At 40.7% G+C, this 23,071-nt stretch overlaps 3 protein-coding genes and 1 long non-coding RNA gene across 4 annotated transcripts in view; 1 reads left to right on the top strand and 3 right to left on the bottom strand.

The window, feature by feature from the left end:
- LOC125799352 (uncharacterized) overlaps positions 1 to 9,869 on the top strand; it is a 37,773-nt gene extending 27,904 nt beyond the window's left edge. Inside the window, exon 2 of the long non-coding RNA XR_007438266.1 lies at positions 9,816 to 9,869. This is a non-coding gene — a long non-coding RNA (uncharacterized LOC125799352). The remainder of the gene's footprint in view (positions 1 to 9,815) is intronic.
- The window catches only part of LOC111196314 (zona pellucida sperm-binding protein 3-like), an 81,254-nt gene that overhangs the window by 24,942 nt on the left and 33,241 nt on the right, over positions 1 to 23,071 (bottom strand). The gene's annotated exons all lie outside the window — the stretch shown is intronic.
- LOC111196313 (zona pellucida sperm-binding protein 3) lies at positions 8,576 to 10,473 on the bottom strand. The gene is made up of 8 exons (XM_049475822.1): positions 9,966 to 10,473; positions 9,738 to 9,868; positions 9,554 to 9,657; positions 9,305 to 9,482; positions 9,081 to 9,198; positions 8,921 to 9,009; positions 8,757 to 8,848; positions 8,576 to 8,683 (listed from the first exon to the last, which is right to left on the bottom strand). Exons 1-8 carry the CDS (start codon positions 10,437 to 10,439, stop codon positions 8,616 to 8,618), a joined length of 1,254 nt encoding a protein of 417 aa, XP_049331779.1. The 5' UTR covers positions 10,440 to 10,473; the 3' UTR covers positions 8,576 to 8,615.
- Positions 15,934 to 17,830, bottom strand: LOC107197260 (zona pellucida sperm-binding protein 3-like). Its single transcript, XM_022685513.2, has 8 exons — positions 17,326 to 17,830; positions 17,099 to 17,229; positions 16,917 to 17,020; positions 16,668 to 16,845; positions 16,444 to 16,561; positions 16,284 to 16,372; positions 16,120 to 16,211; positions 15,934 to 16,046 (listed from the first exon to the last, which is right to left on the bottom strand). Exons 1-8 carry the CDS (start codon positions 17,788 to 17,790, stop codon positions 15,979 to 15,981), a joined length of 1,245 nt encoding a protein of 414 aa, XP_022541234.2. The 5' UTR covers positions 17,791 to 17,830; the 3' UTR covers positions 15,934 to 15,978.

The raw sequence follows: 23,071 nt of genomic DNA, 5'->3' as shown, positions 1-23,071 counted from the left end.
TAAACTCACATTTTTCAAACTTTGTCGAGCCATTTGTTCTCGTGTCCCGTTTAGAATTACACCACTGATGTAGTGATTCAGTTGGAATAACTGTCCAGCGTTATTGTGCTTCATTATTAATGCCTGGATGTAAAATTCTATCGTCTGAAAGATTCAGAAAATAAGGGAAATGTTTTGCTTTACCAAAATTGATTTGAAAATGTGTTTTCCAAAGATTATGTTCATGATTACATTCTGTCAAGATTCGTTCATTTTCTTTTGATGTCCATTAAAAATTATATCACTTTAAGTATGCGTGCTGTTTTTAACCTTATAGGACTTACCTCTCCATTTAACAGTTCATTGGGTCGTAGTGTTGTAAAGTCTGTATGTCGCAACATGTTGGTAAACTTGTGATCAGAAGACTGTAAAACTGAAACGACCAATTCTGTGTTTGCAGATTGCCACAGATCTTTTACCTGCAAAACATATACCATCACACTGTTTACAGTTGAACATGCACACTTCACAGTTTGATTTAAAGATAATTTCGTTTGTTAAAGAAATACCTGTTTTGAAAGACGTTCTGCTTGTGTTTTTTTTGTCTTTGCGGGGGTTGCTGTGAAGTGCTTTTAATGTTATCTTTGGTTCAGTTTTTTGTATTGCTACTTCCCTCTTTTTGCAAAGGTTGCCATGAACATACTTAGCTGATCCTGGTTCTTTTTGCTTTTTGGCCTCTATTTCACATTTTGGTGCAGCATAGTATTTTGCCTTTCCAGGGTCTTTTGGTGCTGGTTCTTCCCTTTTAGCCCATCGCTCTTCTGCGAAAGATGGATTCTTTTTGGGTCTCATTGGCTTTACTAGAAGGTCCTCTGGGAGACTGAACCTCATGATATGCTCTGAGTATCTTCCTTTCAGAGACGAGTACATCTTTCTTATGAATTCTGCAGGTCTTCGGTTTCTTCGTTTTTGAAGGGTGGAATTTTTTACTATTCCAAACCACTTCTCAACATGGCAATTTGTGTCCCTGGTTTTGGATGCATCAGATTTACAGTATGTGTCCTCTGCATCCAATGCATATCTTCTCAAATCCCCTAGCATTACCCCACTCCAAAGAGGGAAGATTCCCATATAATTGTCCATGAGGAAGTCAAGGATTTGGGGACAACGGTAGGCATTTCCCTCTTCATCTTCAACTTTCTCCATATCCAGTGCACTTTTGACCAGAGACCTTTCTGAATTCACTAGAAAAAGGGGACCTTCCCAAAATTGTCTTGGCTGATCTCCTCTCAGTGTCATCCTCCCAGAATTTTGGCTCATCTGTCTCTGAACTGTCTTCAAGGTCTAATGTTGTTTCACTGGCAATGAGGGCCTTTAGATAACCAAGGCTGTTCCTGACTCTATTGCTGAACTGCTCTGCCAGCAAAACGATGGAAAAGTGCCTGAAAATATCACATGCAGCTTCAAGCTCAACTGTATTCTGCAGTCTTGCAAAAACATATGTGGAAAAATCTTTAAGACCTCTATCATCAGTCTTCCTTCCAATTCCGCACTGCTTTGAGGACATGGGCAGCGCATAGGTGTAGCACTGTATAAGATTTAATCTCCACCCACATCTTGGACTTTTTAACAAGTGCATGTGTTCTTACAAGGTGAACATCAATGTTCTCTCTGTTGAAAGCCAGAAGAAAAGCCTGGATCAGGGCCCAACTATAATCGGTTTCCACCTGCTGAACCCTGAGACTGCTGTATTTTGACAATTTCAACAAGAACTGCATAAGCCAAAATGTTATTGGAGGGACTGAGTGTTCGTTTGTAAGCATCTCACAAACTGGAAGGGGAGGTGCATCTCTGCCTTTTCTAGCCAATGTGAGTGAATAGTAGAGAACTCTTTTGCGCTGCTCTGGTACTTTGGATACTACACCTCCAGTTGCATCTAGATTGAGTGAGACAGGTTTTCTCTTTCTAAGGTGTTGCACCAATATGCTTATTCCTGTTTCTGTGTAGAGGTGTGTGCTGAAGGGGTTCACTTGTAGATGCTGGATGTATCCAGGTGTACTGTAAAAGTTGTTGTCACATTCCTTTATGATGCTCTGTGTAAGGTATAGTTCCATGAGAACGTTGTTGTGCAGCTGTCTGTTTTTCCTAACCTCTGCACTGATAACCTTCAGTACATTTTTATTCAGGCTTTCTGTGATGTTCCCAGAGACTAGTTCTTGAACTGGTGTTGCATGTAATCTTCTGTAGTACTCCTGACTCACTCCATGGATGACCGCTTTAGCTATTTTCCCTCTACGTATGTTGCTTGCTGGTCTAAAATGTGTCTCTGACTTAAGGTGATGGATGGGTCCACTGCGATGAACGGTCATTAGAAGGCTTGACTGAAGTCGACTTGGCTTAATTTTCATTGTGAAGAAATACCTTGCCTTGCAGGTAGAGAATTTGCACACTGCATGCACTGTTAAGAAAGGGACGTGTCTTTTCCTGCTACCCTTAGCACGAACATGCTGGTAGGTGAAATGGAGTGGACAACACGGATTTTTCTTTTTAAACTGGCTGTACAGAATGTTCGTCCATGGTTGTTTAAGTTTCTGAAAACTATTCAATGGTGCAATTTTCCTCCAGCTTTTCGGATGAATAAATATGTTAAATTTAGTTGGGATGCATGGCACCTTTCTGTATATGTCTTTTGGCATTGTTTTTTTGTCATCTGGAAACCCTTGTAACTCTTCGATGTTTTAATTCTTAATTTCGGTGGTGCGATCATGTCAGATTTGTAGCTTGGATGGGACATTTCCTTTACTTGCCATTCTGGCTCTCTTGCTTTATCTTTTTTCGCACATTCCAGAGTCTGTTTTTGTAGCCACATGCTGGGCGGGTCCTTCTGTTTTTTTGCTTATTTTTTGGTTAATATTTTTGTTTGTTCACAGCTGAATGTCTGTTCACTCTCATTTGTAGATACATATGCGTAATCATGGAAATCATAATCACTGCTCTGTGATTCTTCATCTTCATTGTCATTGTACATACATGCTTTTAGATCTTGAATTTCTATCTCTGTGCAATCACGAAACTGTTCATCGTTGCTCTGATCAGCCTTTTCAATTTCATCATTCTTGGACTGAGAGATAAAATGTTCAAAAGGCTCTCCTGTATTTTGCCAGGTCAATGTTTTTCTGTTTTTTGTTTCTTCTCTCTCGAAGCTGGCCCTGTAGAACCACATCCTGATGTTTCTCTGACATTTGTGGAGGTTTTAGGAGAGTCGTTCTCCCTTGCACTTTTGTTGTCTTCCTTTGTGGGAAGAGAACTTTCGCCCCTCAACTTCAGTTGAAATTCAACCCATTCTTCTGATATCTCTACGATTGTATCTCCAAACAACATGTAACCAATGGCAGTTTTTTTTTCTATCATTCCCAAAAATTTCTGTAGCCAATCTTGACCAAATATCCGAGTTATAGGCAGGATCTTTGCTTAATATATCAACAGACAGGAAACTTTTCACAACTGAATCTACTCCTCCAGCTACTGTCCACAGGTCTTCTCTTGAAACTCCCCTTCCTTTCCGAGATTTTGGCATTACTCAAACTGAATCCAGCACAAACATACTATAAATGTGTGCGCGCACACACACACACACACACACACACACACACACACACACACCATTATCAGTCATCATTACAGCATGAGATATTTTTAAATCTAGTACAACTATTATTACATTGTTACTACATTATTAACTGTCACTATAATTTTTTTGTTTGGTTTTATTTTTCAGCATGTTAAATGCTAAATAGAATAATGAGATATAATGAGGTAAAATAACATGATTTCTACTTATTATAATTATTATTCTACACTAGAATATAAATTGTAGATCATTTTATTGTTATTCTGTTTATTTTATTCACACTCATTCAATATGTGGTGTGATTTTATAAGTATCACTACTAGCAAAAGAATACTTGGGCGGTGGACCACAGTTAGCAAAGCAGTGATACTGACTAAGTATTGGTGTACAAAGATCAACAGGGTGTACCAAAAGGTAGGTATCTAGTCTACAGTACCTTGAAAAAGTATTGTGAATCGTGTCACCTTACAACCACAAACTTAAATGTATTTTATAGAGATTTTAAGTAATAGACAAACACAAAGTAGCACAAAAGTGTAAAGTGGAACAAAAGGGATACATGGTTTTGAAAATTGTAAACAAATAAAAATCTGAAAAGTGTAACATGTAAATGTATTCAGCCCCCTTTACACTGAATCCCCTAAATAAAATCCAGTGCAATCAGTTACCTTCAGAAGTCTCTTAATTACAGTGCCTATAGAAAGCTACGGTGGCCGAGAAAGCCCAACGCAGTGCAAATTGAAAAGCGCTTCAAAAGCACAAAACACATCCATCAAAATTACAACACAGGCGCTGCAAATAGAAAAACGCGCTGCAACTAGAAAAACGCGCTGCAAATACAACCCCAACACAACGGAAGTGAGTCACAACACAACGGAATTTTCCCGGGGGACCTTAAAAGATGCTGTACCAGCTGTATACAAAGGACAATAAGTGGCAAACAAGCTTCTGAAAAGTAAGTTATGTTTATTGCCTGTGATTACCACGGTTGTGTGCATATAAGTTCTGCTTCACAAAACGCCTTGTTTGCCACTTATTGTCCTTTGTACACATAGTGAAGTCCGAGACGTTACTGAAGACGCAGCTTAGCTGGTACAGTATCTTTTAAGGTCCCCCGGGAAAATTCCGTTGTGTTGTGACTCACTTCCGTTGTGTTGTGGTTGTATTTGCAGAGCGTTTTTCTATTTGCAGCGCGTTTTTCTATTTGCTGCGCCTGTGTTGTAATTTTGATGGATGTGTTTTGTGCTTTTGCAGCGCTTTTCAATTTGCACTGCGTTGGGCTTTCTCGGCCACCGTAGAAAGCTGCTGAAATCGTTCTAACTTGTTCCTTTCCACAAATCTATCAGAAAGCTCTTTTAAAAAGCATCTTTCCAACCATGGTGCTACCATGCATTACTAGTAGTGAACTTGTCAAGGAACAGCTGGTTTTATTCTGATTTTCAGTGTACAATGTGACAATAGGCAAGGACTTCAGTATGGTATGAATACTTTCTATAGACACTGTAATTAAGTGTTGTAAATTTTGAAAACCAAGTATAATGTTTGTTCTACTTCAAAACTATGTGTTATTTTGTTTTGGTCTATCACTTAAAATCAATTAATTTTGTGGTTGTAAGGTGACAAAATGTGAACAAGGGGTATGAATATTGTGTCAAATATCATGAAATGTCACCAAATGCCATTGACCTGTGGCATGTGTGTGTTGGGTGTCTTGCATTGAATGTGAATGTGGTTTCTGTGGTTTCACCTGTGTTTTTCCACTGACAATTCTAGCCAATCATTACCACACCCTTTGCAGTCCACTGTGGATGGTAATGTTAAAAGTAATATATGGTCTTTGCAAGCGTCTGTGTAAATTATAAACATTAGAATTACTGCTGATACACTACAGTACCACACTACTATATATTTGTGGACATCCTAAGTGTGGATGACAAAAATATACTTACCATTTGTTTCTAAAATATGTTGTGAGTCTACAGATTCACAGCATTTCTGAGCAGCCCAAAACATAGATGGGAAAGCAAGTTAAATGCAGGCACACCCCTAATGTCTCTGTTGAAAATATTTCACAGATATTTCACACTATCACCATTAACATTGAAACAGTAACAATGAAAAATTAAACACTGGCAACTTCTGGTGAAATAAACAGAGGCGCTAATGTGTTCCACAGATTGCTTTGCTAACTAAAGCAACCCCTACAGGTTGGAAGTTTAAGTGCAACAAATATCTACACACTGTAGAGTTTTCAAAAACAAGTATGAAATGTATACTTCTTCAAACAGTGTAAAACTCAAGGAAATATTATAATTTAGAAAGCATAACACATAGTTAAATATATTAAAACAAGTATATACAGCAAACACTAAATTCCTCAAATTCCAAATACAAATATTGTTATTTAGAGCATTTATTTGCAGAAAATAAGAAATGGCTGAAATAACAAAAAAGAGCTTTCAAACCTCAAATAATACATAGGAAAAATGTCATATTACTTTAGAAACAACAATATTAATGTTTTAAGAAATCAGAAATCAGTATTTGGTGGAATAACCCTGATTTTTTTTTTATTCAGCTTCATGGCATGGCATGGCATTTTCTTGGCATGTTCTCCTCCACTAGTCTTTCACACTCCTTTGGGTGACCTTATGCCACCCCTGGTGTAAACATTCAAGCAGTTCAGTTTGGTTTGATGGCTTGTGTCCATCCAGTTTCCTCTTGATTACATTCCAGAGGTTTTCAATGGGGTTCAATCAGGGTTATAGCTCAAAATATTGATTTCTGAACTCAACATGAGTATTGTTTCTAAATGAATATGAATTTGTTGTGGTCTGTGATTGGTGAAACAGGATGGGATGAGAGGCCCAAATCTAGGGATAAATTCTTTCACACACCACCAGTGAATAGCTTGGGTAGTACATCTGCAAGCTGGGACTTGCTACTGAAATTCACCTTTTGATCAAACAAAATTGCTTGCTATTTTTGAGGTCTTACATGCCTTTTGATACATACTGTACAGTAATAAATATAATACAATAATGCGTATAGTAAATAAACAAATTAATTAATTTCACCCCAAATACTTACATAAAATGTAGGTATATATTTAAAGAGTTAAACGGCGCTTAGCTAAAAAGAAAAATACTGCTAAATCAATGAAGTGTATAAAAATATGACAAAAAAAATCTCAGAATGCAAAGTGTAATTTAAAACCTTTATTTAAATGTGATTGTTGGCAACAATAACAAAAAGCCTTTTTGGATTTTTAGTATTACATACAGTTTACAATGTAAAAATAAAGGGTTGAAAATGAAAAGGTGCTGATGAGATTACATTAAAATACTAGCCAGGAGTGGATTTCCTAAGAGATTCTTGGCACCAAGATGATTCTTAGATGGTCAAGCGAGCTTCACACTGAGCACTCTCTGCAAATAAATAAATGAATGAAATGAAATAAATAGAAAACACAAAAAGAACATTTAAAACTGAGTTAGGCAGCAGCCTAAGCAGGGAAACCCAGACTTCCCTCTCCCCAGCCACTTGGGCCAGCTCGTCCGGGGGAATTCCAAGGCGTTCCCAGGCCAGCCGAGAGACATAGTCCCTCCAGCGTGTCCTGGGTCTTCCTCTGGGCCTCCTCCCGGTGGGACGTGCCCGGAACGCCTCACCAGGGAGGCGTCCAGGAGGCATCCTAATCAGATGCCCAAGCCACCTCAACTGGCTCCGCTCGATGTGGAGAAGCAGCGGCTCTACTCTGAGTCCCTCCCGGATGACTGAGCTTCTCACCCTATCTCTAAGGGAGAGCCCAGACACCCTGCGGAGGAAACTCATTTCGGCCGCTTGTATCCGTGATCTCGTTCTTTCGGTCATGACCCAAAGCTCATGACCATAGATGAGGGTAGGAACGTAGATCGACCGGTAAACCGAGAGCTTTGCTTTTTGGCTCAGCTCTCTTCACCACGACGGATCTGTACAGCGCCCGCATGACTGCTGACACAGCACCGATCCGTCTGTCGATCTCCCGCTCCATCTTTCCCTCATTCGTGAACAAGACCCCAAGATACTTAAACTCCTCCACTTGAGGCAGGACCTCCTCCCCAACCCGGAGAAGGCATTCTACCCTTTTCCGGCTCAGGACCATGGCCTCGGACTTGGAGGCGCTGATTCTCATCCCGGCCATTTCACACTCGGCTGCGAACTGCTCCAGTGCGAGTTGTAGATCACGAGCTGATGAAGCCAATAGGACCACATCATCTGCAAAAAGCAGAGATGCTATCCCAAGGCCACCAAAAAAAGCATTTTTTTTTTTATTGAAAAGCATTTTTAATAAAACTGTATATGTTGTAGGATTATGTCAGCCTATGTTAAATGAGTGCATGCCACAGTATATATGTGCCCCATCCCCCCATTCCAAAGTGTCCTGGTTTACCCAAGTTTTAAAAAAAATTGTCACTCCAAGTAAGAGGACACTAATCTAAATAAAGTATTATTTAGGTTTTGCACAAATTTAAAAGGTGTGTTTTAAGGACAGATTCATTCAAATTACACATACAGCTCAGTAACACTTGTTAATGTAAAACATCAAGATCTCCAAATCAAATCTGAGCAGAAAATCAGATTCAAACAATTCAAACATCTTTTAATCTCTATTATAACCAAGCTACTCACAACCTAGGCTGCAGTGAATATGGCAATGTCCTACTGAGGACCCATCCTAGGCAGATTTTCCAGTATCCCTTTAGTCACATATGGTACAGTCTAACAAGATTGTTGTCAAGTTGTATCACAGAAAGACCATAAGGAGAAGAAGTCTTCCCAATGGCTTCTCAGAAATAAAGCCTTGCTGCACCATTTTTACCCAATTCAAGTACAAGGCTACACAGCAGAATTGAACCTGCATCAACAGATTGATGTAGACAGGATGTGTGGATTACTACCACACATAAGAAATCAAAAAGCCAGTCATTCATCAAAAGAGGTTTATTTCCTTCAGGAAAGTTTACAATTACCAGAAAGGCACCTTCTCATTAACCCTAATGGGACCCAGGGAAACACTTCCTTGCCACTGTGGAGCTGAAACAGGAAACAAGGGTGGGTAAAGAAGTTACACAATTCTGAATTATCAAGCAATGTTTGATACACCTACCTGCACCTGGCAGAACCTGTCCCACATCCCTGCTGCCACAGCTCGTATCACAACAGCTACAAACTCTGGAATCTCCATCCACAGAAGTCCATCTGAAAGAGTCAAACCCTGGTCAGTAACCTGATCAACTGCACAAAATCTGAAGCTTCATTACCAAAACTCACCCATTATTACTGAAGGAACAGGCCTTGTGAACAGCATCAGTGGGAGCAGAAGCAGCAGCAGCCGCCTTCAAGAAGCAGGTGAGGTAAATCTGCAGAGGAGCAAACACCATAAGCCCACAGGAACAGTACTGGCTATACAGAACACTGCAGTCCTCCTTACCAAGCCACTTCTCTGCTGCTCAAACACAAAGGCTTCCAGCTGGAACTGCAGCTTGTCCCACTGAACCCGGGGCAGGAAACGAGACTGTGAGCCTGTAAGCTTAGCGTCTACCAGACACCTAGAAGGAGGAACAGTTAGACAAGTGTCCAAGATAGACAGTCAGACAGATGAAGGCTGTACTCCAAACCAGTCTGAAGATGGATAGTTAGCAGAGGCCTGCTTACCCATGATTCTCTATAAAGGAATATCTGGCAGTCGTGTTCAGGTCTGGCACAGTAGTGGCCACACAGCTATCCACAAAGATCCTCAGAGGAACATGGTTGTACTGAATCACAGCAGCTTCAATGTTGATGAAGTCTCCCAGGATGTACTGGTTAGAGGGTCTCTCAAACTGCCAGTCATCTGGAGAGAAAGAAGCAGCACCATTAGAGACAGTTTAACCCTTACACTACCTGCAGTGCTCCAATACAAACCCATCATGAGCCTGAGAGAGAAGACCAGACGTTCCTCAGCAGTCACAGTAGCGGCATAAGGGATCCAAGCAGGCAGGAGGGCATTGCTGCTAACATTAAACTTCCTGTGAACAAGCCAAACAGTCTCAATACAGACTCCTGCTTCTGGTTGCAGCATCTACACCGAACACACACTGCTCCTTACCGTGGATAGTGACACTCAATGCCCACCACAGTGCTTTTCGTCCTGACTACTGGAGATCCAACAGATGATGGGGTTGAGGTTTTTGGGACGTAGATAATGTTGAAGGAATATACCAATTCATCCTCAGTCATCTGCAGAAAAAAAAAGCAAAAATTAAACCAAATATTACACCCAAGCCAACAAAGGGTTCCAGACCCAGAGCAGCCATTCCCACACCTTCAAACTCACCATTGACACACTGTTACACAGCTGCAGTTCAGACTGAAAAAGGTAAACCTGAGCAGCAGAATCTTCTCCTGTTGCTGCACAGCCTCCAAGTGTGATCTCTGCTGGGCTTATTAGTTCTCCAGTTCCTAAGAAGTCCTTCTTTACCTGCACGTACACGTTGTTCTCGCTACACTGAACAGCTACACTAGTAGCACGAACAGGCTGTGGTGGTTCAAAATGCACTGCTGGCTGCTGAGGCTGCACTGGAGCTTGGGGATAATGCCACGTCAGCTTTTTCACTGGACCCAGCATTTGTTTGAGTTGAACACTCAGAGGAGTTTGAGGAGAATTGGAGATTCCTCCTAAGCCAGGAACATTTGGCAAAGTTGTCTGTTTTGGCTGAGCTGGAGCACCAACTGGATTACCAAACTGTGCATGACACACTCCCAACACAAGAACCAGCAAAACCCCAACCCCACACTGTTTTAGAGCCATCTTAAAAATTCTGTGAAATACTGAGGACTGTTTCTGCTGTTACCTGGAACTGCTTTTATGTAGAAACAGACAAAGGTGACTCCGCCCCCATTGGAGTGCTCTTAACACGCCTCTAGACCTGCTGTTTGTGTGACACAGGTGACACCAATCAAGTTCAATGTGATCCGCTGTAGGAGGTTCATTGGTCGTATTGTGGAAAATGTTGTCCATACTAAAATTGCCCAGAACAGTTAGATATAAAAATATCTGTGCCATTTATACAGTTATGTCCAGAAATATACTTCATTTAGGTTCTGCACGCCACCACACTGGATTTGAAATGAAAAGACAGATTTAATTGAAATGTAGACGTTCAGGTTAAATTCAAGATGTTGAACAAAAATACCCCATAAAGCTTTTTGGAATTACAGCCATTTTTTGGGGTCCATGAGGTATTCCCATCATCAGTTAAACAGGTAAAAGGTCTGGCGTGGATTCCATGTGTGGACTTCTCAATGGAAGTGAAACAGACCACCATTCATCTAAAAAGCAGAAGAAGTCCATCAGAATTATAGTGGAAAAATTAGCAGTGGCCAACTCAAGAGTTTGGTACATTCTCGGGAATTAAATATGCATTTGTGAACTCTGGAACTAAAAAAACAAAACAAAAAAAAAAACAGCCATCCCAAGTCGTGTATTATCACAGAATCTGTTCCATGGTGAATAAAAAAACTTTCTTTCAGTTCTACCCAACTAAGGAACACTTTCTAGGAAGTAGGTGCATACTTATCTCTAAGAAGAAAAAAATATATATATATATTTTTTTTTTTCCCCATTTTCCCCAATTTACATGGCCAATTACCCAACCCACTCATTAGGACTCCCCCTATCACTAGTAATGCTCCAACACACCTGGGGGCTCATGTACTAAAGGTGCGTACGCACAAAAACATTGTGTATGCCATATTTCACGCTCAGATGTACTAAATTTGACTTGAACGTGAGAAAGTGCGTTTCCCCACGGCACTGTTGTTTCGGGCGTACGCCTGTTTTTTTGTACGTATGTATTGTGTTTTTGTCATTTGGCGACACTTAGTGGCGATGCATTGAAATTACAAATATTAAGATATCCTTTATGCACACATTGTAGTTAGGCATATTGGGTAAAATAAAGTAAATTAATCAGAAAATGTCTTTGGCTTACAGAAATAATCATTCAACGTGTTTCCACTTAGCCTAGATTATATAAACATGAATAAAGGTTTGCGCTGGAGTTGTTGGAGATGGCAATGTTGGCATTATTGGAAAATATTACTAACGGCCAAATTCATTGAGAGCGCATTTTCTGTGACCATTATGTTTTTTGGCCCATGATGATGACTGGCTTATAAGCCGTTTTAGATTTCCAAGAGCATAAGAGGATAAGAAAACAAGCTGAGTGCGTGACGGGTGGCTTCTTGGTAAGCAACTCATTTAAATGAAAGCATTTATTATCCATCCTAGAATAATACATTTAAAACATGGGTAATTATAAGTTATTACGCAATGTGTCTTGCAACACTTTTCTTTCTTGACTTGCATATTATACTCAAGCATATTATTATTATTATTATTTTTTTTTATTGTTATTATTATTATTATTATTATTATTATTATAACATTATACTCTGCGTAATTGAGGGAGGAGACATGGCAGGTGTGATGTTTTTGTGCATTTGAGCTTGATTTCAAGTTGATTGCAATGTACTAAGACAGGTGTCAAATTAATTTTGGCCGAGGGCCACATTGGCATATTGTCTGTCCTCTGAGGGCCAGATGTAACTTATAAATGTAATATGTAAAATGTAAAATGTAACCAAATCTAATAAAATGAATGTAATTACTCCTTAATGTTAAATACCTCTCAGTATATTATTTATTCAATCAAATATTACAGTTGCATGGAAAAAATGTTTCCTTGTTGCTCTATTAATATAAATCCTTTTAATTTGTCATGTTATGAAATCCAAAAACTCCATCAATCAAGAACCAAACTATTCAAGTGAATAGAAATGACATCAAATACAAGTTATATTAACTTTGATCAAAACGTTTGATACTGAAAAGAGGCTTAATAAATATAAAATCAAAAAGTGTGAGCTGTTAAGAACATGTGACAGATTGAGAGGGGTCTGTGTGCAACAGGGGCTTCACAGTGCAAGTGCACTGTCAGGCCCCGGAAATGCACTCTCAAGCGCAAAACCTTCCGTGGCCAATGAAATTAGGTTGGGGGTGGGCAATGGGAGCTTCACAGTGCACATGCACCGCCCAGCCCCGGAAATGCACTCTCAATCTCTTTTTTTTTTACACTTTTACGCTTCTGAAGATTTATGAGAGAGTTTTTAAATCCATAGTGTGTTTTGCGATTTTACAAACGGTAACAGACATGACAACAGCTTTGTGCGCATTGTATCTGTTAATAAGCAAATAAGAGACCAATACATCCAGAGAGCAGTAGAGATATTAACATTAAATAACTGGTTATCTCTAAATTACGTGGCCAATTACCCAACCCACTTATTAGGACTCCCCCTATCACTAGTAATGCTCCAACATACCGCCTCATGTACTAAAGGTGCATGCGCACAAAAACATTGCGTACGCTATATCTCACGGACACATTGTAGTAAGCATTATTGGGTAAAATAAAGTAAATTAATCAGAAAATTTCATTGGCTTACAGAAATAATCATTCAACGTGTTTCCACTTAGCCTAGATTATATAAACATGAATAAAAGTTTGCGCAGGAGTTGTTGGAGATGCAGCGTTGGCATTATTGGAAAATATTACTAATGGCCAAATTCATTGAGAGCGCATTTTCCGTGACCATTATGTTTTTTTGGCCCATGATGATGACTGCCATTATACTCTGCGTAACTGAGGGAGAATTCGTGGCAGGTGTGATGTTTTTGTGCATTTGCGCTTGATTTCAAGTTGATTGAGATTTACTAAAAGAATGTATGTGGGATTCTGTCTATGCACGGTTTGATAAATTTTGTGTTTACGGAACATTTCAGGTCTGTGCGTACGTAACATTTTAGTAGGAAGTCCACAAAAGTCTTAGTACATGAGGCCCCTAGCACATGCTTTCTCTGATACATTTGAAGTCAGCCACCGCTTCTTTTCGAGCTGCTCCTGATACATTATTCCTGAGCAGCCAGCTCGCTTGCAGTGCAGTGCAGTTCCGTTCAGTTTCAGTACATCAGCTCACAGATGCCCTGTGCTGTGGATATCACCCTGTAGTGATGTGGGGAGAGAGCGCCATCTACCAAGCCGGAGGGAGCAGGGACAATTTTGCTCCCTCTGAGCGCCGGCAGCATGATGGCAAAGCTGCATGAGAGGGGGTTCAAACCTGCGACCTTCCGCTCATAGTGGCAGTGATTTAGACCACTGGACAATTCGGCTCCCTAGTGTTGTGTTCTTGTGCGTAGGAATTCCCTACAACAGCTTAGCAGAATACTCTTTTACTGAACACAACTCTCAGCCGTACAGACACACACACAGATGCCATGAACCTAGAACCTAGAGCAGGGGTGTCCAAACTACGGCCCGCGGGCCATTTGCGGCCCGTTTCCTTTTGTGGAGCGGCCCACGAGGTATTTCATAAATAGAATGAAAGTTGGCCCGCTGTTAAGCAGGTTTTTATATTCAAAGATTCAAAGTTTGAACGCTAGGTGTCAGAAACGGGCCAAAGAGTCTAAAAGCGGTGAGAGTGAAGTTGAAGCGCAGAAAAAACGGGCAAACGAGTCTAAAAGCGGAGAGGCTGCGCAGTTTTAGCGCAAAAGAACGGGTCAAAGGGTCTAAAAGCGGAGAGGCTGTAAAGTTTTAGCGCAAAAAATGGGCCAAAGAGTCTAAAAGTTGCCGTAATTAAGGAGTTCAATATTAAGAGACCTCATGAATTGAAAAATCAATTTGAAAAATTTTTGCTTTTAACACTGTCAAAGATAGATAAAGATAGTAAATGAAAATGAAAGTAATCAGGAAAATATATTATTTAAAGTGGTATATTTCATTATTTGTTTTATTATAGAGTCTGTGGCCTGTGACTTCAAATATATTTCTCCTTCTGGCCCCCGAAAAAAAAAAAGGTCGGACACCCCTGACCTAGAGGTTCAAATTCTTAATAAAAAAAGGCCAGATTAGACTTCATCTAAAATGCCAGCCTAGTTCTGGAAGTGTTCATTGTACACATGAAATCAAAGTCAACCTCTACCGTTAAGATGGGAAGAAGATGGAGAAGTAGGGGCGTGACTAGGGTGACCAACTGTCCGTATTTCAAGTCCTGTCCCGGGCGCCCCGGGTTTTTAAAAAAAAGTGAGGAAATGCCCTGGTTTTTAATATACCTTTACTGGACCATTAATTTTACAGGCACTAGGGCATTGCACACGGTGCTGCGTGTGACAATCCCAGAGCCGCGTCAGTGAGGGCAGCCCTGTTCTTAATCAGAACGTAGACAGCATGATTTTCAGTACACACGAAACATGCTGAAGCTCAAGTGTATGTTTACCGATGATTTACAAGAGTTTCCCCACTTTCTGACCGGGTCGAGACAACTGGGAAGCCTTGTGAAGTGTTCATGTCCCTCATAGTTAAGGGACTGCTGCCAAAAAAAGCACAGAGAAGGACTTGAAAATGTATGTTTTTCCCAATAGCCTACAGAACACACAATATTTTGTTCATAACTGAGGGTAACTGAGTATCACGTGTTCTTCTGAGTTGAGTTACTGTTAAAATTTTTGTTTAGTGAGGGATGTTTAGATGAGCATTTTTCATTGTGCTATTCATTAATTACAGGAAATTAAGCCTTTTGAATTAAATTTATTGTTATTGACTTATTGAAAAGCATTTTTAATAAAACTGTATATGTTGTAGGATTATGTCAGCCTATGTTAAATGAGTGCATGGCACAGTATATATGTGCCCCATCCCCCCATTCCAAACTGTCCTGGTTTACCCAAATAATAATAAAAATGGTCACCCTAAGTAAGAGGACACTAATCTAAATAAAGTATTATTTAGGTTTGGCACAAATTTAAAATAAGGTGTGTTTTAAGGACAGATTCATTCAAATTACACATACAGCTCAGTAACACTTGTTAATGTAAACCATCAAGATCTCCAAATCAAATCTGAGCAGAAAATCAGATTCAAACATCTTTTAATCTCTATTAACCAAGCTACTCACAGCCTAGGCTGCAGTGAATATGGCAATGTCCTACTGAGGACCCATCCTAGGAAGATTTTCCAGTATCCCTTTAGTCACATATGGTACAGTCTAACAAGATTGTCAAGTTGTATCACAGAAAGACCATAAGGAGAAGAAGTCTTCCCAATGGCTTCTCAGAAATAAAGCCTTGCTGCACCATTTTTACCCAATTCAAGTACAAGGCTACACAGGAGAATTGAACCTGCATCAACAGATTGATGTAGACAGGATGTGTGGATTACTACTACAAATAAGAAATCAAAAAGCCAGTCATTCATCAAAAGAGGTTTATTTTCCTTCAGGAAAGTTTACAATTACCAGAAAGGCACCTTCTCATTAACCCTAATGGGACCCAGGGAAACACTTCCTTGCCACTGTGGAGCTGAAACAGGAAACAGGGGGGTAAGTAAAGCAGTTACATTTCTGGTTTAACAAGCGGAGTTTGCTATACTTACATGCACCTGGCAGAACATGTCCCACAGCCCTGCTGCCACAGTTTGTATCACAACAGCTACAAACTCTGGAATCTCCATCCACAGAAGTCCATCTGAAAGAGTCAAACCCTGGTCAGTAACCTGATCAACTGCACAAAATCTGAAGCTTCATTACCAAAACTCACCCATTATTACTGAAGGAACAGGCCTTGTGAACAGCATCAGTGGGAGCAGAAGCAGCAGCAGCCGCCTTCAAGAAGCAGGTGAGGTAAATCTGCAGAGGAGCAAACACCATAAGCCCACAGGAACAGTACTGGCTATACAGAACACTGCAGTCCTCCTTACCAAGCCACTTCTCTGCTGCTCAAACACAAAGGCTTCCAGCTGGAACTGCAGCTTGTCACTCTGAACCCGGGGCAGGAAACGAGACTGTGAGCCTGTAAGCTTAGCGTCTACCAGACACCTAGAAGGAGGAACAGTTAGACAAGTGTCCAAGATGGACAGTCAGACAGATGAAGGCTGTACTCCAAACCAGTCTGAAGATGGATAGTTAACAAAGGCCTGCTTACCCATGATTCTCTATAAAGGAATATCTGGGAGTCGTGTTCAGGTCAGGCACAGTAGTGGCCACACAGCTATCCACAAAGATCCTCAGAGGAACATGGTTGTACTGCATCACAGCAGCTTCAATGTTGATGAAGTCTCCCAGGATGTACTGGTTAGAGGGTCTCTCAAACTGCCAGTCATCTGGAGAGAAAGAAGCAGCACCATTAGAGACAGTTTAACCCTTACACTACCTGCAGTGCTTTAATACAAACCCATCATGAGCCTGAGAGAGAAGACCAGACGTTCCTCAGCAGTCACAGTAGCGGCATAAGGGACCCAAGCAGGCAGGAGGGCATTGCTGCTCACATTAAACTTCCTGTGAACAAGCCAAACAGTCTCAATACAGACTCCTGCTTCTGGTTGCAGCATCTACACCGAACAGACTGCTCCTTACCGTGGATAGTGACACTCAATGCCCACCACAGTGCTTTTCGTCCTGACTACTGGAGATCCAACAGATGATGGGGTTGAGGTTTTTGGGACGTAGATAATGTTGAAGTAATACACCAATTCATCCTCAGTCATCTGCAGAAAAATAAGCAAAAATTAAACAAAATATTACACCCAAGCCAACAAAGGGTTCCAGACCCAGAGCAGCCATTCCCACACCTTCAAACTCACCATTGACACACCATTACACAGCTGCAGTTCAGACTGAAAAAGGTAAACCTGAGCAGCAGAATCTTCTCCTGTTGCTGCACAGCCTCCAAGTGTGATCTCTGCTGGGCTTATTAGTTCTCCAGTTCCTAAGAAGTCCTTCTTTACCTGCACGTACACGTTGTTCTCGCTACACTGAACAGCTACACTAGTAGCACGAACAGGCTGTGGTGGTTCAAAATGCACTGCTGGCTGCTGAGGTTGCACTGGAGCTTGGGGATAATGCCACGTCAGCTTTTTCACTGAACCCAGCATTTGTTTGAGTTGAACACTCAGAGGAGTTTGAGGAGAATTGGAGATTCCTCCTAAACCAGGAACATTTGGCAAAGTTGGCTGAGCTGGAGCACCAACTGGATTACCAAACTGCGCATTACACACTCCCAACACAAGAACCAGCAAAACCCCAACCCCACACTGCTTTAGAGCCATCTTAGAAATTTTGTGAAATACTGAGGACTGTTTCTGCTGTTACCTGGAACTGCTTTTATGTAGAAACAGACAAAGGTGACTCCGCCCCCACTGGAGTGCTCTTAACACGCCTCTGGACCTGTTCTCTGTGTGACACAGGTGGCACCAATCAAGTTTCATTGGTTATACTGTGGAAAATGTGGGTCAACCTTCAACTGCCCACAAAAGATATTTAAATATCTGTTATGGATGTGATTTGTGATTTAGTTTTTGGCTTCTGTATAACGTGGACAAGTATCTTTGCACAAATACTAGGGGTGTGACGAGATCTCGTGTGCGAGAGATTTAAACGTGACAATATTTCTCGTCAAGCTTTTACCTGTCTTGCGGGAAAAATAGTTTAGTGTGGACTTTTTTAGGCGGGATCTGGCAACACAGCAGGAGTGCAACCGCGCACTGTTTGTGGTGTATGCAAACGTAGATAAGTTCTGTCATTACTAGCCCACGGCGCTCCACAAAACCAGCAAGCTGATTGGCTGTTTCTCATGAGAAAAAAAATATTTGGGGCTTTCATTTGGCACTACCTTTAGTGCAGCGCCCCTATGCGTCGCATAGGCTGCATACCCCCTTTTTAATTTGTATATCTGGCTGCATTTTGGCTCCAGTGGAAACAATAAACGGTATTTTAGGAGAAAAAAACACAAACCATATACTTAATGACTGGTTGTAGTTTGCACTAGGGTTAGTTAGTTTTATTCTTATGAGAGAAACCAGTCTGTTAAGTTTGCGTTATATGATTTTATCAAATAAAACTCTATTTTCAAGCCATTTTTCAATTTTGAAGTTTTCTTAAAAAAAATATTTTAAAATCCCGTCTCGTCTCTTTCTCGTGAACCCAATATCGTGTCTCGTCTCGTCTCGTGATATTAGTGTCTCGTCACACCCCTATATCTCCATCGTCTTCCCATCTTTCCGGTACAGGTTGATTTTGATTTCATGTGTACAATCATAGACTGTATATAGCTGGACAGAGCATCGTCTCTCAAAAGTGAAGCCACCACAGGTCGGGCGCCCCCTGCTGTTCGGCTGCAGAAAGCTGTGTAACCCCACCCACCCCCATAGGTTTCAATGGCAAAACAGACAACTTTTAATCACGTTTTTTTCTAATATACTGTAATTCTACCTCCATTATTTAAATGCAGCAGCTAGTGTAACCTCTGATTATATTGTCAAATTTTTATATTCTCACAGAGTTCGTTTTTTAAAACGTTATTCAGCTCTATTCAAAAAAGGTGTGGTTATTGTAAAAGGGCTGGTTATGGGCGGGACCAATAACAGACCGTCAGCTCCGCTCCGCTCCGCTCTGCAGCCTGTGACCGCGAGGCAGCCCTCAGGGGCGGGGTTATTTAAATGAGTAGGCTGTCTCTCCACAGTCTTTCTCCCTCCTCTGGACTCTACTGCGCAGACTCTCGTCTCAGAATCCCCAAAATGGCGGAAGATTTTGGCTTCATTTTCATTGGCGGCGTCCATCTTTATATACAGTATGTGTACAATGAACACTTCCAAACATAGGCTGGCTTAGATGAAGTCTAATCTGGCCTTTTTTTATTAAGAATTTGAACCTCTAGGTTCTAGGTTATATATCTCACGCTCACGGTCAGATGTAATAAATTTGACTGGAACGGGAGAAAGTGCGTTTCCCCACGGCACTTTCGTTTCGGGCGTACGCCTTTTTTTGTACGTATGTATTGTGTTTTTGTCATTTGGCGACACTTAGAGGAGATGCATTGAAATTACAACTAATAAGAAATCCTTTATGCACACATTGTAGTAAGCATTCCTGGGTAACATAAAGTGAATTAATCAAACAATTTCATTGGCTTACAGAAATAATAATTCAACGTGTTTCCACTTAGCCTAGATTATATAAACATGAATAAAGGTTTGCGCTGGAGTTGTTGGAGATGGCAGTGTTGGCATTATTGGAAAATATTGCTAATGGCCAAATTCATTGAGAGCACATTTTCCGTGACCATTATGTTTTTTTGGCCCATGATGATGACTGGCTTATAAGCCGTTTTAGATTTCCAAGAGCATAAGAGGATAAGAAAACAAGCTGAGTGCGTGACAGGTGGCTTCTTGGTAAGCAACTCATTTAAATCATTTAAATGAAAGCATTTATTATCCATCTTAGAATAATACAATTTAAAACATTGGTAATTAAATGCTATGTGTATATAATATTAATAATTATAATGATTATTTATTATTATTATTATCAATATTATTATTCTAACATTATATTCTGCGTAATTGAGGGAGGAGTCGTGGCAGGTGTTTTCGTGCACTTGCGCTTGATTTCAAGTTGATTGTGATGTACTAAGAGAATGTAAGTGGGATTCTGCCTACGCACGGTTTGATGAATCCGGATTTTTTTGTGCATACGGAACTTTTCAGATCTGAGCGTACGGAACATTTTAGTAGGAAGTCCACGCAAGTCTTAGTACATGAGGCCCCTGTTTTTTTAATTATGTATCTATGCTAATTCCGATCCGGAAAAAAATAATGAAGAAAATGGCATAGCTCCGTGAGTTAAAAACCTATACAGACAAATGAGCACACTTTTCCATACAATTCTGGGGCCTCATGTATACTAAAGGTGCGTACGCACAAAAACATAGCGTACGCCATATTTCACGCTCACGGTCAGATGTACTAAATTTGACTTGAACGTGAGAAAGTGTGTTCCCCCAGGCACTTTCATTTCGGGTGTACGCCTTTTTTGTGAGTATGTATTGTGTTTTTGTCATTTGGCGACACTTACAGGAGATGCATTGTAATTACAACTAATAAGATATCCTTTATGCACACATTGTACTAAGCATTATTGGGTAAAATAAAGTAAATAAAAAAAATCAGTAAATTTCATTGGCTTACAGAAACAGTCGTTCATGATGTTTTTATCCGGTGCACAGGGCTTTAGTATAATGTGAAAACATACAGGCAAATTAACATTTTTTGCTATTTTTTATAGTTTTGTCCCAGAATTAAGTCAATAACCATTCCGTTAAATTCCTTGACCCAGAATTGTATGGAAAAGTGTGCTAATTTGTCTTTGTATAGGTTTTTAACTCAAGGAGCTAGGCCATCTTCTTCATTATTCTTTTCCGGTTCTGAATTAGCATAGATGCATTAAAGGGTTAAAAATAAATGTCATGGGACATTATTTCATCCTGTTACCTGTCAGAACCTTAAAATAGACACTTCTTAGGTTAAGAAAAAACAGGTGGTGAAAAAAAATCCACTATGTGCTCATGGACCCCTGTTTCCATCTAGACTAATAATATTGACGGTAAATGAGCTCTCCATGAATTTGTCCATTAGCAATGTTTTTTTTAATAATGCCAACGCTGCCATCTCCAACAACTCCATCGCATGTTTATATAATCTAGGCTAAGTGAAAACACGTTGAACGATTATTTCTGTAAGCCAATGAAATTGTCTGATTAATTTACTTTATGTTACCCAATAATGCTCAACTACAATGTGTGCATGAAGGATATCTTATTAGTTGTAATTTCAATGCATCGCCACTACGTGTCGCCAAATGATAAAAACACAATACATAAGTACAAAAAAAGGTGTACGCCCGAAACGAAAATGCAGTTCCTTCGTTAATAATTTTTTATAATAATAAAAAAATATTATTATTATTATTATTAATATTATTATATACGCATAGCGTTTAATTACCCATGTTTTAAATTGTATTATTCTAAGATCTAAGATGGATAATAAATGCTTTCATTTAAATCCTTAAAATGAGTTACCAACAAGCCACCAGTCACGCACTCAGCTTGGTTTCTTATCCTCTCATGCTCTTGGAAATCTACAACGGCTTATTAGCCAGTCATCATCATGGACCAAAAAAACATAATTTTGAGTTTCCGGCGCTGATGGGAGTGGCTGCCTGTTCCAGTAGCTCCGTCTCCTTTGTGTGTTTTTTCAAGTTTTCTTACGTTTATTTATCGTCTCTGTGCTACTACACACATCTAGTGTGCATCTTATTTATATCCTAAGGATCTTTCTATCGTAAACATGCAGGGCAGCGAGGAATATTGGGTTTATGGCCCTTCGACCCGCGGGATGTGGGGGCATTGTCCACACAATACTGGGGAACTGAGAAGGAAATACCGCGGCTGCAGGGCCGGAGCTAAGCTAAAGTCTAAGCTAACGGCTAAGAGGACGGAGAAGTGCTGGAGGTACAAACCCTCAGTTCCATCGGTGGTTATGGGGAATGTAAACTCACTGACCAACAAAACCAACGAGCTAGCCTGTCTGATGAAGAATCAGAAGCTCTACAGGGATTGTAGCGTGCTGTTTTTCACCGAGACCTGGCTCACCCACGACACACCGGATGCTAACGTGGAGCGACCCAGCTTCTCTACAGTGAGGACGCACAGGGACCAGGCGCTATGCGGGAAGCGGAAAGGTGGGGGTCTTCCTACAGCCTCAGTACAAACCACTGGTACCGAGGCAGCCCACTACCACACGCTCATTCAGAGTCTGGTCTCCTGAAGCAGAGGAAGCCCTCAGGGATTGCTATGACACCACTGACTGGAGCGTCCCACTGCACCCACATGGAGAGGACATTGAGGGGGTGACTCACTGTGTTACAGACTACTTGAATTTCTGTATGGATGTTGCTGTTCCCACAAAGACTGTACGCTGCTTTCCAAACAACAAACCCTGGATTACCAGCACCGTCAAGGACCCCCTCAACCAAGAGAAGAGGGCGTTCAAAGATGGAAACCTGGTAGAGCTGAAGTGCGTACAGGGGGAACTCAAGGTACGTCTTAAAGAGGCCAAGGAGTCTTACAGGAAAAAGGTGAAAAGAAAGCTGCAAGATAACAACATGAAGGAGGTCTGGGATGCAATGAAAACCATCACTGGGTGCAAGAACAACAACGGCAACCCAGTAGATCGGGGTGTGGACAGAGCAAACCAGCTTAACAATTTTTACAACAGGTTTGACTGTCCTGCTCCTGCTGACCTCTCCTCCTACCCTCCTGCAGCACCACCATCATCTCCATCTCCCCCAACATCACCTTCAACTCCACCATCATCTCCATCTCCACCATCATCACTATCTCCATCACCTTCAACTCCAACTCCACCATCTTCATCACCACCATTACCCTCACCTCCATCTTCATCATCACCACCACCATCTCCTCCATCTTCATCACCACCATTATCCTCACTTCCTCCATCTTCATCATCACCACCATCAACACTATCA

The sequence above is a fragment of the Astyanax mexicanus genome, chromosome 3, assembly GCF_023375975.1.
Source record: "Astyanax mexicanus isolate ESR-SI-001 chromosome 3, AstMex3_surface, whole genome shotgun sequence".
Taxonomy (NCBI): Eukaryota; Metazoa; Chordata; class Actinopteri; order Characiformes; family Acestrorhamphidae; genus Astyanax; species Astyanax mexicanus.
This window is presented reverse-complemented; position numbering and strand designations above follow the sequence as displayed.

What these genes read in the sequence shown, in the direction of transcription:
- LOC111196313 (XM_049475822.1), bottom strand. Translation starts at nt 10,439, where the DNA reads ATGGCTCTAAAACAGTGTGGGGTTGGGGTTTTGCTGGTTCTTGTGTTG. An exon ending in TCCTTTATAGAGAATCATGG is followed by an intron (nt 9,199 to 9,304) that starts GTAAGCAGGCCT and finishes TCCTCCTTCTAG; the next exon opens with GTGTCTGGTAGACGCTAAGC. An exon ending in TGTTCCTTCAGTAATAATGG is followed by an intron (nt 8,849 to 8,920) that starts GTGAGTTTTGGT and finishes TGACTCTTTCAG; the next exon opens with ATGGACTTCTGTGGATGGAG.
- LOC107197260 (XM_022685513.2), bottom strand. Translation starts at nt 17,790, where the DNA reads ATGGCTCTAAAGCAGTGTGGGGTTGGGGTTTTGCTGGTTCTTGTGTTG. An exon ending in TGTGTAATGGTGTGTCAATG is followed by an intron (nt 17,230 to 17,325) that starts GTGAGTTTGAAG and finishes ATTTTTCTGCAG; the next exon opens with ATGACTGAGGATGAATTGGT. An exon ending in TGTTCCTTCAGTAATAATGG is followed by an intron (nt 16,212 to 16,283) that starts GTGAGTTTTGGT and finishes TGACTCTTTCAG; the next exon opens with ATGGACTTCTGTGGATGGAG.